The sequence below is a fragment of the Ooceraea biroi genome, chromosome 7 (genome assembly GCF_003672135.1).
Source record: "Ooceraea biroi isolate clonal line C1 chromosome 7, Obir_v5.4, whole genome shotgun sequence".
In the NCBI taxonomy this organism is placed as follows: domain Eukaryota; kingdom Metazoa; phylum Arthropoda; class Insecta; order Hymenoptera; family Formicidae; genus Ooceraea; species Ooceraea biroi.
Window position 1 is genome coordinate 12,139,560 of NC_039512.1, and position 19,601 is coordinate 12,159,160.

Below are 19,601 nucleotides of genomic sequence, written 5' to 3' on the forward strand. Positions count from 1 at the left end.
CACTCAATTTTTTATCCGGTTCCCCAAATTACGAATTGTCACTCGAGAAAGTTTCATTATTATTATTTATAAATAAATATTTTAGCGAAACAGTGAACAGTTTTCCGATCGTGCATTGTTAAAACATAAAAATTTTAACAGATTTAAAACATTATTATTAAAACATTCAAATTTTTAACAGATTTAAAACATTGTTAAAACACAAATTTTAACAGGTTTAGTGATATAGATGGTCGATATCGATGTCGATATCAATAACTTTGACCCAATCAGAGCCCGATTTAGCGCAACCTAACCTAAGTATAGATCACGTTAAGGAGGTAGATGGAGGGTGGACCTTGCTTTGCGCGGAAAACACGGTGTGGACATGGTGTTGGATTTTGCGTGGAGAAACGTAGAGCGGTTAGTGAACTTTACTTTGTGAACTATTGATCTCGAACTGAAGTACAAAATTTCCGCATGTTCTAATTTATCACTATCGCGGAGTGACGGTAATGAAGTGCGCGTGGAAATAAAGCTTTTTGCGTAACGGTTTTTTTTTCTCGAAACGCGCGCGCGCGCGCGGCGTTCTCTCCACTGCATCGTAAAAAGATTTAAACTTAATTCTACTGCTCTTTTCTCGGCGGTGTGCTAAGACAATATGATTTTTACACCGCGCAAAATAGCTCTTCGTGTTTTTTTACGTATGCATTCGCGCGGTGCAGCGTAATGAAAGTACAGAGAAGCTACTAATCTCGTTGCTTCTTCTCGTCATCGCGTCGCATTCCGGGCATGGAAGGTAGGATACGTTTTCTTTTCCCGGACTTTCCACCGCGTCGCAATTTCCAGATAATATCGTCGCAGTTGACGCTGATAAAATGCTTTTCGCAAAGCTGCTGTAAGATAAAAAGATCGATTTTGCATCGCGAAACGCGAAACACGTGGCGTTCCTATTTATAACGGCTCCTCCGACGAAATATGGCGCCTTTTCGTGTGACACAACTATCAATAATTGATCGATAATGGTTTTTTTATTCGAATAAATATCATTTTGCTCAAAAATTTGCTGTATTTTTTGCAGTACGCATTGCACGTATTTTCTTACAATATCGGAACTGGATCCGAATATAGCAGAAATATTTTATGGCAAAAAATAAAATTAAAGTGCGATTGGATTCTTCTTTTATTTTTGCACTATTGGATACTTCCGAGAAAAGATTGTTATGTCAGCCCAAAATTGTGTATATATATACTATTTTCTGCAAAACGTTTTGTCTTTAGATCTCGTTATTTTTGGAAATTATGATTAAACATTCATGATTCTGTCTCATTGGCAGTACAAAATTGGTATATCGCGTGCAGATTGTTGCCTGATTTGTTCACTATTTTCCAAAAATAATCTTGCCGTCTTCGAACGTAACTTCGAATTAAATGAATAATCGCACCATACGAACTTGGACGGTCTTAGGAAAATATAAAAAGCTTGAAAATAGCTCTTACAAAATGCTCCACACAATTGTACTCGTCGGACCAGAAACAACATGCTCTGAAAGATTAATAATTCGGTTTGAATAAGAATAAAAATAGAAAATTTTATACTATTTTTTACTTATAAAAATACGGTTTTTAGAAATAGCTTATGTAAGATAACGTAAGGAATAAAAACTAGGCGATAAATGTGGAGATGATGAAAAATAACACGTTAGTCTTCATCCATTTTCAAATATGGATTTAGGACGATTCGAAAATGAGCTCTTCAATAATATCGTGATCTCATCGAGGTCGATGGGAGGAGGTAGTAGTGCAGGGGGAGGGGGAAAGGGGTTGCATAACGAAACGTGACATTACACAGACGGATCTACTCGAACCGCGGGAACGCGCGCACGGTCCTGGACTCGGCGGCGCGTTACAATCGCGCATCTCATAATCCGGAGGAGACGCTATAAATTGACGCCTACGAATAATTGCAACGACCGGGAGAAGGAGAGAAATAGACAGACAGAGAGAGAGAGAGAATGAGAGAGAGAGAGAAGAGCCACGACACGACATTTGGGTACATAAACGCGGGTCGATGAGACCGACAGTGCCGGTGCCGGGAACAGAAAAAAGGTGGAACGATCGTTCCTGATGGAAAAATGAGGGAGGAAGACGACGCAAACGGATGTCGAAAGCGACAGGGGGGGGATTTGAAATGCTGCGCGGGGGGGCGGAGGAGGGGTGGCAGGAAGGAGCGAGGGGGTGAGGTTTGTTAGGGTGCAAGCTGCGACGGGGGGGGGATCGGACGGTTGGTCGGGAGGGTTATAGGACGCTGACGGGGAAGGGGGAGGAAGGGAGGAAAAGTGAGAGGGAGGTGGTGGGCGCCACGAGAGAGAGAACGGGAATAGAAGTATATATAACGCGAATATATAGGGTGGGATCGAGAGGGAAGCGCGAGAGGGCGAAGGGGCGGTGAGGAGGAGGGCGACGGGGGCGAGGGGGGCGCGCGGAAGGGCAGCGGGAGGGATGGCGCGGCGGAGGGTCGGGTCAGATACGAAGTTCGGATAGCGCGAGCTGTGGCGGTTCTCTCAGTTACGTTTCGTTCGTCGTACGCGAGGTCGGTCTCGCGCCGGTACGCAGCGCGTCGCGTCGCGTGTCATGCACGCTGAACCCTCCGACGTTGCTCTTCTCCTCACCCCGATTGCCACGCACCTCGCGCAGTCTCGTGTCCTCCGCGGCCACGTCCTCTTCGTCTTCCTCGTCACTTGAGGGAAGAAAAGTTACGCTCTCGCGCTCGCGCGCGGTTGTCCACATACGTATACAGTCAGTACGTACGTACGTACACGCGTGCACGGAGATACACACACACGCACACATATACATATGTCCGACGTCGGAGGTGGTGCGCCTCGCGGGTGGTGCGCGTGTGGGGTGGCTGCTTAGTGCGTGCGCTCAGTGAGATGATCTGTATTTCCGGGCTGACCATCGCGCGTTATCGCGGATTCACCGTCATCATGCCCGTGACGAGCCGCCGCTGCCTGCTTGTGTCACTGTTGCTGACTTTCGGATGCATTCGGGGTAGGTGTTACGATTAGAGAATCATCGCGCGTGAGTACCACGCGAGGGTAATAAAAAAAAATGGAAAGAGAAAGCGCGCGCGGGCGCGCGCGCGTTATCTCGCGAAGTTCCACAAAGTTCCGTGAAGTACGTAAAAAGAGAACGGACTCTCGGGCGCCCCGTAACTTTCTGCCATTTATTTTGAGATGAACGGTACCTTTTTTTTTTATATGTGAGATACCTCTCCACTTTCTTATTTTTTCGGACCCCGTCGCGGGTTTTATTTCGTGCTTTCCAGGCGCGCGCCTCGCTTTATATTACGGCCGCGTATTTTCGCGCAGGACTTCTGTTCCGTTCTCTTACTTAATCGCGAAAGCGCCGTTTGACACGTTGCTTTATTTTAGTTTATTCTTGGCTTGAATTATGAGCTAATCTACGACCTATCTACAACCGTTCTCGTAGAAATAAATCGACTATTATTATAGGCGCCACTATACTTCTGCGAATGCAAAATAGAAAGCGTGTTCGTACACTGGTATTTGATTCCGTTAAATTTGTCTTTTCCCTAAACTAGTGAAATACCATTTCTGAATAAACCGTTTAGGAATTCCTGAATAAAGGTTCTTTAAATTTCGACACTTTCATAGCTGCTTAATCAAATGTTGATTAATGCACTCGCTGGCAATTTTTTTTCACAATATTTAATCGCTTTCAAATTTTCACTGTACCATTATTGCATGCGCTGGTGTGTACGGTTTTGCATACGAGAAGCGGAGTTGCCTAGCAGGTGGTTCAACATCACATTTCACAATAATTGCGCCGTAATATTTGTGCGATGTTTTTGCGAGGTTACTGCAATATCGCTTTGTTGAAATTTTGCAAATCCGTGCTAGATCACAACATTGCTGCAATATAGCTGAAAGCTCTTGTGCGTTGTATGAGTAAGTGAAAGATATTTTCTCAATAGTCCTTTGGCTATATATTTCGTCGATATTTTAGGATAGATACTCCTGTTTGTGTAATAAAATCGATAAGTAACGTCGGGGATGTCTCCTGTTTTAAAAAAAGCTCTGAAAAAACGTGTCAGAGTTTTTTTTCACCGATCGACCTATTTCACAGTTATAGCAATTTTTAAAGGGTGGTCTGGTTTTGATCGCTGTGCCACAAAGAGTTAAATGATTAACTATTTTTCCCGTGGTGTGCAAATATCGTGCACATTTTTCCGAAAATTGGCGTCGAAATTTGTTCGGTTATGTAAACAGAAAAAGGTACTTTGCGAGGTATTTTCGTATTTTACAGTGAATACGTAATGTAAAATATCTTGTAAAGTACATTTTCCATGATTTTACTTTTATACGTGAAATAATGAAACGATTGATGTAAAGAAAACAGATACAATTTAAAAAAGCGCAATTGCACACGGCGGGCGGATTGATGCGTTTGTGTGCGAAGAATAGGGTCATCAATCGATCCCTCCTTTCTACATATAAAAGCGTTAAGGGAAAGTCATTGGAAACTCTATAAACTTCATAAAGACGATTCTCAGTCTATACAAACTTGATCTTAATTATAACTGTAAAACATGCGCGAAATAACTTTTTGAAATTAGTTTTAATTTCAACAAAGCCTGGAGTTTCATTCAAAAGTTGGAACAGTGGAACAAAAAGATTATTAGAATAAATGTAATATCATGCATGTTATTATTATAAATATGATACTACCGTATTTCATTACATCGCATTCATTATTTTTATAAAGAAAATAAAAGGATAAAGTACATATTCGTGATATTATTACACTTTATTGATTTTCTCCTTCTACGCGGTGCTACCTTATCTTATTACTCATAATAGATCAATATGAAGAAATATAAAAGGAAAAGAAATATATGCATGCATCCCTTATATTATATAATATAATATTCTGTATTGTGGTGTTTGTTAAACAACAAGATAAGTAAACAACATTATAAAGTGAACTAATTACACGATAACGATAAGGCAATTTCAAAGAAAAAGTATGTTAACAAGTATCTTATAAAATACTTTGATACATTTAAAAGTGTACATACTGATTCTTTATTACTTAAACCTACACCTAGACTTAGACCTATTTAGTCCTAGACTCACTGGATATTTATTGTCTATAAAGCTCTTAACCGATAGGAATATTTTTTGATAGAAATAAATGGATTTAGGAATAGTTAAATAAGTTTAATACTATGAGCTAGTAAAAATAAAACAGCAGATAAAACTTCATTTTTCTTACTTAGTTCCAATCGTATTTTAAGGGATTAACAATTTAAAAATTAATCGGACATTTAAAATTATTCTCTCTAAAGTAATTGAAAAGAATTGCAGGAAATGGCCATTTTCCGTCGTTTAAAATGACAGGAAAACCGATTTCAAATTTGGTAAAGAATTTATGTGGATGGAAAGTTAAATACATAATATTCCATACAGTTTCAACATTCATTCTACATTCCTCGATGGCTCACCCGTTTGGAAGCACAGGTTTCGATTACGCGCCCAGATCCGCTGTGTGACAACGCAATATCAAATCGGTCGATGTTACGTTAATCTACAATTGTTCGGAAGATATATTCTCGCGGTATATGCATGTAATGAATACCACACAAGAGCGTATGTTTCCAAGTATGCATGACCGATGATTTGATGTTGCAGGAAGGGTTGAAATATCTAACTTGATAATACTCGCCAATGGCAGAATCGATACTTGCAGGTGCACAATGGATTTGGATACAAATGTAGAATAATCTCATAGATTTTCGATATTGTAACTATTGTAAGAGAGCAATTTTTTAAGGCAATCCACGATTTACGTAGCATAGGAAAACCGCATAAATATTGCAGAGATGATCCATGAATTCCCCAATATTGTAAATATTGCAACCTTACAAAATTGACAATATCGTATGACTGCAGCAACCACGAAATGTACGTTCTTTAATTCTGCTATAGAAAAAATTGACTGCAAATTTTATCAAAAACTTTTACGACTGCCACATGCATGGTTTTTGTCAATTTTATATTGCGGCGTTCATCCGTTTAAAGAACTGTAGAAACAGAAATTTTTGATCCAAAAGTGAAAAAGGAAAAATTGTGGTTTCTATTTTTACATGATACTGCGGTAACAATAGAGAAAACGAGAGGTAGAGAATACTCTGGAATCAAATATTTCCCTTATAATTAAAGAAAAAGATTTTTGTTAAAAAGTCTTATCTGTTAATTATGGGAGATAATTCGGAACGGCAGATATCAAATTTAAAATTAAAAATTTAAATTAAAATTTATAAAATTTAATATAATAATATAAATAATATAAAATTTAAAATAAATAAAATAAAAAATAATATAAAATTTAAAGAATAATTTTCGAAAAAATACATTCGAGTCAAAAATGTGTCGTCGCAAAGATTACAAATTATTTAAATGAAAAGTGTAAACTCAAGATTTTTATTTATATCTCACCTTTCATGTTAATTGACAGGTGTCACACGAAAACGCTTAATCCATAAGCTTAATCCACAGAAATATAATAAAAACACAATTGACGCGTGGAGTTGGATGGCAAATATAAATCTTTACGTTTTAAGTTTCATTTAAAATTGTTACGTGACAGCTTAACTCAATTGTATATAACATGTCCAGTTATTTAACTGGATTACTATTGCGCCGCCACGAGACGAAACGATCGCGCTCTTTTGTAAAGCATTGATTAAAAACTACCATTATTCACTTGACAGTGCAACGTAGCTAGAATTTTAATGCGAATTCGTTTAGCGACTGCGCGCTTTCCAGGGGAACACACACGGTGAAACATAGAAACAGGATGGATATATAACTCTGTTCCTTTTTGTAGACGGTACAATACGCTCGTAAATTGAATATTGTCAAGGCTAATATCGGGCGTACGCTACACATTTGCGCAATGCAAATAAAAAGTTGCGTTGCGTTGTCGGGAAATTCACAAAACCAGTTCACCAGACATATTGATTTGTTATGTCAATCACTTATTATTTAGCTTGCGTTCACTCGCTTATACATTTCCCGCGAGCAACCTACGTTTTTATTTTATGTAGCGTTTAAGCGAGCGCCTTTTTCACTCGCGTCAGAATAGAGAAACCTGTTAACAGAAAAAATTTATTATTACATGAAAATTATTATTACAATGAAACATATATTAAATCCCGTTATAAAAATATCGTAATAACAAATATTTAGTGGCAGAAATATTCAAGAGTAATTGGCATAAAAAATCATAGTATAATAAAGCGGAATTGTTATATCTATAATCTTTCTCAAACCATTTATAAGACATGTGTTTAATATGTGATTGTTTTCCTAAATTATATAAATCTAAAGTCTATATTTATGTGCAGTGCAACATTAATTAATACCTAATTTATAACGATAAATTGACACCGTATAATGAGGAATAAATAAATAATTATATTAGAAGTGCTAATTATTAGAAAGTTATATAGAAGAGGTAAATAGTGAATATAACATAATAATACAGCACTGCTATAGATAATTATAAAATATTTTAATCATGCGAAAATTTGAAATATTGAAAACATAAGCGCTTTTATTAAATAACATTTATTAAATAAATACGATAAATTCGATAAATTCTCCACAAAGATAAACAGGATACAATTGGTACGATTTGTTTAGTCGTAAAATTATATATGCATAATTTTATGTTATATATTTTATTATATAATTATAAGTTTTTTATTTAACTTATACTTGTTAGATCATATTATTTGCAAAAAAAATAAGATGCACTTACATTGTTATTAAGCAGAAGATTGGTAGCAGTACAGATTCTAGAAGAAAGGATAAAGAAGTTGAAGGAGATGGAACAGAAGCGGCGGCTGTGGGACCGCCATATGCCAATTAAATTTTAATCTAACTAAAAGAATGCCTTCCTAAAATTTTTATTCCGTTTTAGAATTAAGGAATTTAACGTATCTGTATAACAACAATATTAGATTAGATGCAACCAATTACTATATTACGTTACATTACGCAAAGATTTCATTATTGTTGTACATTGTTACATAAAAATTGATAAAACCGCAGTACTGTTTTATAACATTTATAACGTCATTATTTTTTTACATTATGAATTCCTTATCGCAGTTATAGCAAAACTGCACCCAGAATAATTACAACAAAATGATCGAAGGCATAGCAAAATGTGCAATGTGAATATATATATAATTATAAAAGTGCTCTCGATGATAATCGATGGTAACGGTATACGAGATTCGATTAAGATACATAATATACGAGGGGAGAATACGTGCTAGTGCAGAATGAAGGAGCATGTAAGAAAACAGATTGTCTTTGTAATAATTACATTGAAATTGAAATTAACGTAACGAACCGCTACGCTACGTTCGAATCCTGGAAGATCTACTGGCGTTCCACAGCAGCGATCTTCCCTTCAAAGTCAAAGCAGGTTAAAAAAGCAGGGAGATCCAGACGCGAGGCAGGGATCGGAAGGCAGAATAGAAAGGAGAAAACAAGCTACGTCTGAAATAATGAACAGGAAAGAAGCAACGATCCTCGAGGTGCAGAAAGAAACAAAGAAATTGAAGAAATTAAAAATGGAAACGCGTTGGAAGGGAATTAAACCATGGGAAAAAAGGGCATCTGAGCAAAAGCTTCATCAGTGTGTTCTCGAATGATATGCGGTTGAAAAGTTGAAATTGGCTTAATTTCTTGTCATTTTCATTTTACAATTACACATCATTTTCATCATGACGATAGTTCGTATGCCGATTATTGAATTGCCATAAACCTAAAGGAACGCTGCGATTATTATGAAATTAATACAAAAATATCATAAGAATTATGATAAAGGAGTAAAAAGCAATGCAAATTAATTCTGCTTGAAAAATCGCATTTATCCACGTTATAATGATACTTTTCCAATGTTATCGCCGGCATTATTTAGGTAGTAATGCCGTGCAAAATTTTTATCGCACGTAACACTTAAGGCATGGCAAAAGCGCGAAATAGCTTCCTGTCTACGTTTTCTCTTGCATTTTCCTAGAAATCACGAAGGATACTGTTTGGAGACGCAAAATGAGGATTCGGTACGTACATAATAGTTTGAGAGTACCGAATATACGACATACCGGGAAGGAAAATCGTTTTCTGTTCAGTAGCGCAAACAGACAACAATAGATATATAGCTGAACGTTTCCTTCCAGCATCATCTTAGCATTTTTATTTCCGCTCGAGGGGGGTATACTTTTTCTTCGTCGTAACATTACACGAGACTGCAGAGGTACAGAGAGCCACTCTTTACCTAAGAATTCTATGATCAATTTGGAATCGACTTTTCTTCGAAGGGAACGTCGAAGGATTAATGATTTTCCAAGTTACAAATTACGATTGAAAAGTAAGAAGAAGTTAAGCTGTAGATACGCAAAGAAATAACAAGGTGCCATTCTTTCAATTTAAAAGTGGTCACAGTATATTTGTGTGACCTCTGCCGTAGAATTTAATTTTACAAATTAAATATGCGACGAAAGGATGTGTATCTTCCCGCGATCTATTCTGCGAAAATATTTGTTTCCTATTATTAATATTAAAGCACACACGTATTGTATCTCAGAATTTGCGCAATTTAGGGCACAATTCCATTAATTCCAATAATTTCGTCGGAAATCCATCGTAGTATATAAGCGACGCGTTAATATTGCAGATTTTAGCGTAGTATAACATGGAGCATCCTGTATAATACGAAAGATTAAAGTGTATAGTGTAGCACGCTATGCGAAAGCTGTCTGAAGTGGTGACGTCGCTTTTCGTGACAGGTGTCAGCTGAAATGGTATTTCGCTGTCTAGGATTTAATACGATTCCAGTGTCTTTCAATCTTAGGAGAGATCTTATAATAACCGTATCCTTACGTTTTCAAAAGCATTTCAGAAATAGGACAGGGAGAGGTGGGAGGGAGAAGAGCGGGAGGCCACTGCAAAATTGCGATTCTCATTTTCTTTTTACGGCCTTTGAAATTTGCTTTAATTCTCGCCGCGGTTTTCATTAGGGAACGGTATCAGCATTATTGTTGTCGCAGTTCTCCCTCCAGAAATCTATGACGCGACTATTATGACGCCGCTAAATATTCCCCTTGAAACCTAACAACTTTTACTCAACCCCCTAATTGGCTAGTTTCCGCGCCCGGCGCCACCGTTTGCGCCTTGCGGTCGTTTTTCTCGTCGTTTTCCTCCCCCTCCCTCCCGCTCCCTCCCTGCTGGCGTTCCTGCGCGGCGGACGTTTATTTAGCCTAATTCCGGAATATAATCGTACGAAAATGTCTCTCAAGCCCCGCCGGTAACCAGGTTGCACTAACCGTGGAAGCGCGAATCAACTAAACGAGGTAACGGCGCAATCAAATTACGAGCGGCAATTCTTTCAATTGCGCAGCGATCAATGGCCGATCGCCGATGACCGTCGACAAATATTTGTGAAGGGAGAGGGAGAGGGTCGCTTCCGACAGCGAACGATGCGCGCGAAGTTGCAGCTTTTCTAGCAGCTACGTTTAATTACTTTAATATGAAGTAACACTCAGGACACCCCAGGGGGGTGCTAGGACTGCTGGGAGGATACCGCGCCGCGTCCACATGTCTGCGAAGCGAAACCACCCTCCTTCCACCCTCCTCCTCGCGACCTCGCCGTGCGAGGCGGAGAAGAAACGAAAGAGGAGATAGGCGTTGAGTCTCTCCACCAACGGAACATTATACGGATGTGCGTTCGTGGCATCGTGCGCCGCGCTCGGTTAACTGCATCCTCAGGAGGAGCTACGGTGGCGTGAGCAATTGCGAATCGGGGGATGACGGAGTCCTCTCTCTCTATCTCTCTTCTCTCTTTCTTTCTCTCTTGCGCCTTCTCTTTATTCTCTCTCTCTCTCTCTCTCTCTCTTTCTTCAGGCTCAGGGCGCGCTCGGAGCTTGGTCGGCAAGGCCCTTCGTTTATGCGACGCTCTAAGCTTCTTATACGTAGCTTCTTCAGGCGGATACAACTCGAGACAGATACGGCTCCTTCGGTACATATGTAAATCCGGTGGTGCCGCGTTCTCCTGTGCCAGGTACACGTCTGACACCCACCAGGGATCCCGTGGGTGCGGGCGAAGGAAGCGAGGGATTCTTGCGAAAGATTTGACTGTGCGTGTACCCATCCACTCGTCGCGAATGAATCAAGGGCACACGGGGGAAGTTCGCGAGCATCACCTGGCAAATTAGGGCGAAGTCGTCGGAGTTACGCCGGGGTACTAGCGTTTGTCAGGGAACTTTGCCGAGTCCTTAATGAACTGAATTCGGTGGTAGACGCATCGCGCGGCGACGAGGCGGGAGGAAGGATGTTGGGGAATGGGGATAGGGGAGGATCGGAAATAGCTTCAGCTTCTCGCCTCGCGCGCGCGTGTCAAATGAGCAGAATCTTCGTCCTCTGCTACCGCGCGGAGATAATGGGGGAACAATTTCGCATTTACGGTATTTCGCGGTTTCGCCAATTCGATCGATCGGCCGCGTCGAAATTTGATACGCGGATCGATGCGAGCGCGCGAGAACCTCACCCCGCTGATAAATCCCGTTATCTATCTCATGAATGTCAATCAGGCGGAGTTTTACGCTGTCGGTGTATCGGGAAGACCTAAGCCGATCGTGTTTCCCGCTCGTGCATTAAAAAGGGGAGATGTTTCCGTTCTTTCGCGGCGGTGTCTTATTGATTCGATTACAGTCAATGCCCCAGCGCGGAGGATCGTGTTGACAGTAACGCGTACACGCAGCCAAAATTGGCTGCGCTTTATGTCACTGCTTGTGCCGCGCTGTACAAATATTTTCTGGTAATTTTTCTTTTAAAGCGTTTTTTTATTGTCGAGCAGGAGCTCTCCTGTGGATTTTCCTTTGCACATCTCACATAGACGTTCTTTATGTCTCAATACAACTCCTTTATGTTCTTTTATATATCCTGACTTGGGTAATGCAGTTTCCTTGTGTGCAAAGTCTATTAATAAATTAAAGAATTTTGTTATACACGTAAGAAAGGAATCTTCGCTCTTGATGCATTTTTATGCACCAGTTGCGAATTACTTTATATATTGTTTTCGGTTTACGGTTCGGAAAATATTCCCAAAAGATATTGGATCTTAACGCGAAATTATCCAGCCGAAGATATATTGACGCCGGAATATTACAGGAAAATGCTGATATACGTGTAGATATTTGGTAACCATTTTAATAGCTAGCTTGCCGCTCATGTTCAAACATGGCGGCGATGTAAGCGAATACGGCAGGTTTCGAGTTCATACAAAATGTCTAAGATTACAGAATTATCTCATTTTCATTAACAGTGCCTTACCTTGGTTGGTCAATTTATTTTTTTCATAAGCCAATATCACGTCCAATCTTTCCCACGCTGAACACGCTGCAAGCATCGCTATTGCAGCTTTTTCCGGACTTATAAAACGCATTTTTATCATAGTAATATCACGTCGTATTACTAATGCGCGCAAAAATAAGAAATAATTGATATGCAGTCCGTGCACAGCGGCCCAAGCATTAGTGTGCGCGTGTGCGCACAGCATATGGCATCATAAATATGGATCTTACAAAATGACGTGACAGAGACGAAAATGACATGATCCGGCAAGCTTGTGCAGCGCACAATTAGAAGCAAAGTATCCTCTTATACTTTTCTCAACGAATATTTTTCAGTCGTTTAGATATGAGGTATCTTGAATATACCTTTTCAAGATATCTAGCTTGCGCAAGCTCTTTACGTTTGCAAATTTTGTAACTCGTCACTTTTCATGAGCCGAGACCGGGGAATTAAATCTCTGCAGGATTGTACGATTCTTGTACAAAATACTCTTCTGGATAATTAAATTTTATCTTGTTATGCAAGTAATTTAAGTTGCGAATTTAAATATCATCGTGTAATAATAAATTCTCTTTGACGAGATCAAGTTTTTGTTTCGTTATTCGCGCGGAAGTAATATGTATCTTAATAAATTCCCCATTTCCGTAGATATGAAAGATGTGTTTTTAGAATAAATCTCATATCGGATGTACCGCGAGCACCACCGCACCGGTGCCACAGAAAACTTTGCTTTTTTTTTAATGAATATAGATAGCCGCGGGATATTTAACGGGAGCTATTCCAAATGTATGAAAATAAAGTCGTAAACCAAATTTGCAGCTGGTTTTTCAAATAAAGCGACAGAAATAGTACTTTGGAAGTATTATGAACTGTTTCGCCTGATAATGTAACAATATGATACAATAATGCAATTAATACAAAGCTTTATGTAATTATTGCGGAAACATACGTGATATTTCAGGATACTCGTGTCGCGACTGCATGTCAAGAGACACGATTATACCGGGGCGAAAATTAATAATTTTCATGCGCTTTGCACGATTATAAGATACACGTGAACGCGTTTGTGCAATGTGTCTTTGATTGTAATCTTTATTTGAATTTACGGGAGCCGAAAATCAAATAAAATATCAGGCGATTTTGCATTTCACGATTGAATTTCAATTAGCATACGCTTTATGCGACTCTAATAAATAATAATGAAATTAATTAAATCGTCAATGCACGGAGGACAGTAATGTCCGCAGGTACAGAGAAATAGCGACAGCCATAGCTGAAATGTGTAGTTATATCGTTTTCATGCTGTCGAATTGGCAATCTGATTTTCCAATTGGGTATCATATTTACTTCGATTAATTCATTATTCATAAAATAATCTTTTTCTGTAGTAAAACATTATAGTAACAAGGCAGCGCGCATAATGTTTTGCGCAAATTAAAATAAATATCTAATTAACGTGCGACATTGCAATTATTAGCACGTGTCATTCATCGTTTCGAATTCGCATTTACATATTATATGCGCGTACAGTAATAATTTCGCGTATTATTCATTATGTCTAAGCTATTTAGTTTCCCCGAAAATTTATATTCTATAATTATATAATTCATATGTATAACATATATTTTTGTTATGATTATAACATACAGATACCCCAGTTTGATGATGCAAAAGTGCAATGCAACTGCATTTTCTCTAAATTTATTTCTTGAGGAAAACCCGTTGTTTTCATTACCTTGCGTATAAGAGTATCGTGATAATCGATAAGTGAATGCTTCATATTTAACGTCAATAAATGGCGGAGTAGAGTTTGAAATATAATGAATATCTCATAAAATATTCAAGTTTTGATGTTTGAGATAACTAATGCAACAAATAATATTATTCTAAATTAATTGTGTAGAACTGTACATCTTATTGCATATCATATTACCACATTTCCCTCTATTCTTCCATTTTTCTAGAAAATATAAACATGCTAGTTGACATGTGCAATCTCTTTCGCGATACGAGATTGTTCGTGGTTTCGTGATTGTGTAGAATGATTAAATGAAACCACAAACTTTCGTCCGATATAAATTCTGCGGTAATATCGTTTGGCTGCTTATTGCGGGTTACGTACGCAAAAAGCACTTAAGATGTAAATTAAAGTGGTGTAAAGCTAGCAGATCGATTTTTTTAATAACTTCTAATCATGAGATCAATACGCAATGGGTGAGCACGCTTCGCTTCTCCACCTACAGCGCGCTCGAGAATTGGAGAGAAGGTGAAGACACAGGGTTCCTCTCATAAAATTTCAATCTCTATTCCTCCTCTGAAAAAATGAGGAGGGTAGCTCGATGTTCCGCGTAAATCTTCGAATTTTCAATATTCGATTCCTCGGCAGCACGGTTGCACGAGTCATCCGAAATTCCACTGAATTAAAATTTACTTCGTATCGGGTATCGGATGATGTACGATCATTTAATCTGATATTTGAAATTCGATCCGCTCGAGGAATCCCACATTGGTGATTATTAGCGGCGCGTTTCGCACGCGCGTTCGCTGACAAATATCCAGCTCGCATTTAATAAAAGAATTCACGTTCTAACGTTCACCCTGCGGAATTTCTGGAACACTCGGTATATCCGTGTTCGTGCTCGCTATGAAGCAGTACTCGGTAACTGCTTAATAAAAGCATCACGCTTCGCACGACATTACGTCGCCTTGTTTAACACGGTGCGCGCTATAACGTGGGATTATTGCGTGTGGGACGGTGACACTTTAACGTGTGCACGTTTGTCAATGATTATTAAGCGGTCAAATACAGTCCCGTAATATGGTTTTAACTTTTTTTGCCTCCAGAGTCGTCAAGCTTCTCTTTTGGGCGAATAAATTTTAAGGGATCGCGACCCCTTCGAGTATTAAATTAAAAGCTAACGTTGTTTGCTCTGGCTATATTTTAACGGCTCTTGGATATGCAGAGTGCAAAGAGCTTTATTTTTGCAACAAGTACGTTTTGTAAAGTGCCGTCTGATTAAGACGATTAAAAGCAAATATGCAACTAATATTCACCCTTTAAGCGTTTCATGCGAAAACGGTATCTTCGATAACTTCTGATTAAGCGAAAAACAATTTAAACGGATAAAAATGATGTAATTTGAAAGACTTATTTTTAAAAGAAAGATATATGCTCTCTTTTTGTGCTTGATACTGACAATCGATATTAACTGACCCAGATGAAAATATACGGATGCAAATAGATGACATCTGATACTAATACAAGTAAATGATGTAACTTATCTAAATCAGATAATTTACAACAGGATGTTGATAATATTGATGTCCAATTCTCTGCAGAGTTAGTTTATACTTAAATTATTGAGAAATGTCAGAAAGTATTTATACTATACTAGTCATATTTTTCCACTTACACTTCCGAAAAATATTTTTCCCTTTTTCCTTCGTAATTCTCACGATTTGCTGAGTTGCCCATGCAAACAGATGAAATCTATTGCTGCGAATGATGTATTATAAATTATGCTTAATACTGAAATGATCTAAATCAGATAATTTACAAGAGGATGTTGATAATATGTCCAATTCTCCGCAGCGTTTAGTTTGTATCTAAGTTATTGAGAAAATATTTATACCAGTCCTATTTTTCTACTTACACCTCCGAAAAATATGCTTTCCTTTTTCCTTCGTAATCCTCACGATTTGATGGGTTGCTCATGTTAATATTTTCGTTTATTATTGCAGGTAAGTGACGTCACGTAATACGACGCCATTTCGAGGCGTTGTGCTAAATGTGCAGACATGGAACGCTGAATCCTTTTGTAACGTGGCGTTTGTAACGTAAGATTCCACCGGACATTTTATGTAGACGGGGCGCAACGAAAAGAGTAAGATTTTACATGCACAGATAGAAGACGTAAGATAAAACTGTCGCGAGCTGATTGCGACAGTTGACTGCAATGGAAGAGCTTAAAACCTCAGCTTACTTTTCCTCCGCGTTTAATTCTCGCAAATTTCAGACTGGCTTTTCCATGTTTTCATAAAAGGTCCCTTGTTTCGAGTATTGTTGCGCGTTGCGTATCAGCAACCCCGACACGCTTTTATTGATAGATTATTGAATGCGTGTAACACGTTAAAATATTGAGTGACTCTCGGGTCAATCCGTGACAATGTGGGCAAGTCTCTGTCTATCGTCGATATTCGTTGCTACTGATCGAAACGAGTTGATTAGCAGCGCCAATTCGATCAGCAGATTGTATTGCAGCTAATTACGCCTGCAATATGAAACTTGTTATTCATACGGGAGAATGAGGCTGACTGTAACAATCATTTTGTGTTTTGTACGATCAGCGAATCATTTACGGAAAATACCCAAATGGAATTTCGCAGGTGTGAATATTCAATGAAAAAGAGATGCGCGGAGAGAAACAAGAATAATCGTGAGCACGTGTAATCACATGATAACTCTATCTTTCGAATAATTGATTCTTGATGATGATTATGTCTCTCTAAGATTGACGAAGCATCCAATTTCGCGCGGGAATTAAAGAATTATGCGGACGTCTAATAAATCCTATATAAAACGTGATTAGTTTACATTGAAGGAATTAAAAGCAAGTTTGAAAGCAAGACATGACATAATTGGCATCAATCATGCAAAAGCTTTAAAGTTTAAGTTGAAATTCAAGTAATAAGAAAATTAAGTCACGATTTTAACAGCAGTAATATATTTATTTTCGAACGTAAAGTGAAGTGAATAAACACCATTACGAAATGTGAAATATTGAGATGAATGTCATAATAATTTTCTGAGGTCAAAAGTACCTGCGACAGACATATTTTGTAGTCGCTAAATATTGTATTTAAAAACCGTGAAACTGCTAAAGTCTTTCTATGTATAACGCGAGTACTCGTGAGATATTCATATCGTAAAACACTTTAAAAGCTTCCCTTCGTACAGAGATCGGCACTAAGCATTTCCGATTTCGGTTTCGATCTTCTGTTTCGCGTTTAACTTTGAAGCTTTAATTCGGAATACTCGGATTCGAATACATTTCGAACGGAACGTGAGTTCATGAAAATTGGTTCTAATTGCTCTCGAAGCGATTTAGATCAGGTGAATCGAAAACGCTATAGCATCGGTTGTTTGAGAAATTAGTTCGCTAAACTGCACAAGAATGCAGAATACGTTACGTACACATTAAATTATATCATACACTGAATGGTTCAGGTTTATCTAAAATAAGCTTTTATTCATGAATCGCCAGCTCTTGCGGCATTCAGAAAAATACAATCGTACAATGAGTAATTGAAGAATTGCTTTCGAGTTGTAGCAAAACTTCTCGTTCTTTAATTTTTGTAACTGGATATTATTTTCTGATCTTATACATACTCACAAGGTGTTTATTATGCAAATATCATTTACGTCAGTTGCCATCCGACGTTGCCAGCTTCTTCAGTGCGAGTAGTCATGGCTTCTGAACATCTAGGCGCGATATGTTCTTTCGCAAAGTGCCCATCTTGTAACGTGAAAGCATTTGGAATACGTCTGGTCTGCGCTCAGCGTTATGAATGAATTCACCTTCTTGCACGGTATTCTCAGAAATGGCACGTTATACCATCCGGATACGTGTGAATTATGATTATTTGCCACCGAAGGATATGAAATGGGGTAATGAAGCATCATTCGAAACTGAATGCATAATCTCTGGCGCTCTTCAGAGAATATTCCAATAATTTTTACAATATTTCTTACGATATTATCAACACCGGAGACGATAATATCGATACGCGCTCCTTAAGTATTGACCTTTGAAGCATTGAAAATTTAAATTAATATTTAAAAATGCAAGTGTACATTTTCCAAGATACATTAAGTTACGTTTTAACATCTTACTCCATCTTGCATCTTGAAATTACACGAAAATAAAATATATATTCTGATACTTTCGCCCTTCGTAGCGAGCACCCCGGTACGCTTTAACACGTTTTATACACCCTTCTCTTTCTCTCTCTCTCTTTGTGGCTGTATCTAAGTGCTAAAATACATTTTTCATTTTCCTCTTTAGACCAGCTCTTCCACAAATATGATTATAAATATAATCAAGCGCGAAAGACAAAGTGTGATTCTGCACGAAACAGAGGAAGGGTGAGACAAAAAGAGGGAAAGAGAGAGAGAGAGAGAAAGCAAGAGGAAGAGAGTGTGTGAGAGAGAGAGGGACAAGGGGAGACTCCTTGGCGATGATGCGCCAATGTCTGAAAATTGCAGCGTCTATGGCAGCGTTAGCGAGGCGTTAGTGCGGGAATCGAATTAGGGAGCAACGGGAGCTTGCCGATGACATTAATTAAGATACGGATTAAGCGAACCACGATGTAGTTTGTGCTCGCCACATGACGCGTGGCTTATTTCCTGCCAGTTTCTCTTGTCGTTCCGCCAACCGAGTCTCACCTATTACTCCATCTAACAGTCTCCACAACGTCATTTCCCGTCTTCTCTCCGGCACATAGCAGCCGTAACAAACTATTTTGTTACCGAGACCACAATGGAAAATAGCCCCGGCTTAAAAAAAATATTGCTTCTCCAGTCACGAACTTTGCCCCGTGATTTTTATAAAAATTATATATGTGCTTATCTTTATATTGCCGCACTGTTATTTCCCAAACGCCTTTATTACCCTATATTATATATTGATCGTTTTCAATATTAACAGTTTAATCGAACGGTATAACATAACGCATTATATTATAATGCACCTGGACCCACTTTACTTTGTACAATTTTATAATTTTTACCTCTTTTGCATAGTTTTTGTAGTAATGGAAATGTAATATGTTTAACAACGATAACGAAATAATTTATTTTAATCATAAGATTTAATTTAATCGCGTGAGGATCATTTAATACGTATAATATAAATTACGTTTCATAATGCGCGCGCGTATATAGATAATATTAGCTGAAGCTCATAAATTTTCTACACACAATCGCGCGTATAAATGTTAAATGTGCGAACTATCTCTATAAGCTATAAACGCCTCGTTAAACGTCCATCAAATTTTTTTCATAAATTCGTGTTAATGTCCGTTCCACAAATACGCTCTCGTCCCAGTTAACAGAAATCAAGTATCTTTATTAAAAACAATCAAAATTTGCGAATTATTAATCTGTGC

At 38.4% G+C, this 19,601-nt stretch overlaps 1 protein-coding gene across 1 annotated transcript in view; it reads left to right on the forward strand.

Annotated features, from left to right (window-relative positions):
- The first annotated feature begins 2,525 nt into the window (after window positions 1-2,525).
- Window positions 2,526-19,601, forward strand: part of LOC105279767 — a 71,729-nt gene continuing 54,653 nt past the window's right edge. The window contains exon 1 of the mRNA XM_011339777.3: window positions 2,526-3,033. Within this exon, the coding sequence (XP_011338079.1) occupies window positions 2,916-3,033 (118 nt within the window). The 5' untranslated portion in view covers window positions 2,526-2,915. The remainder of the gene's footprint in view (window positions 3,034-19,601) is intronic.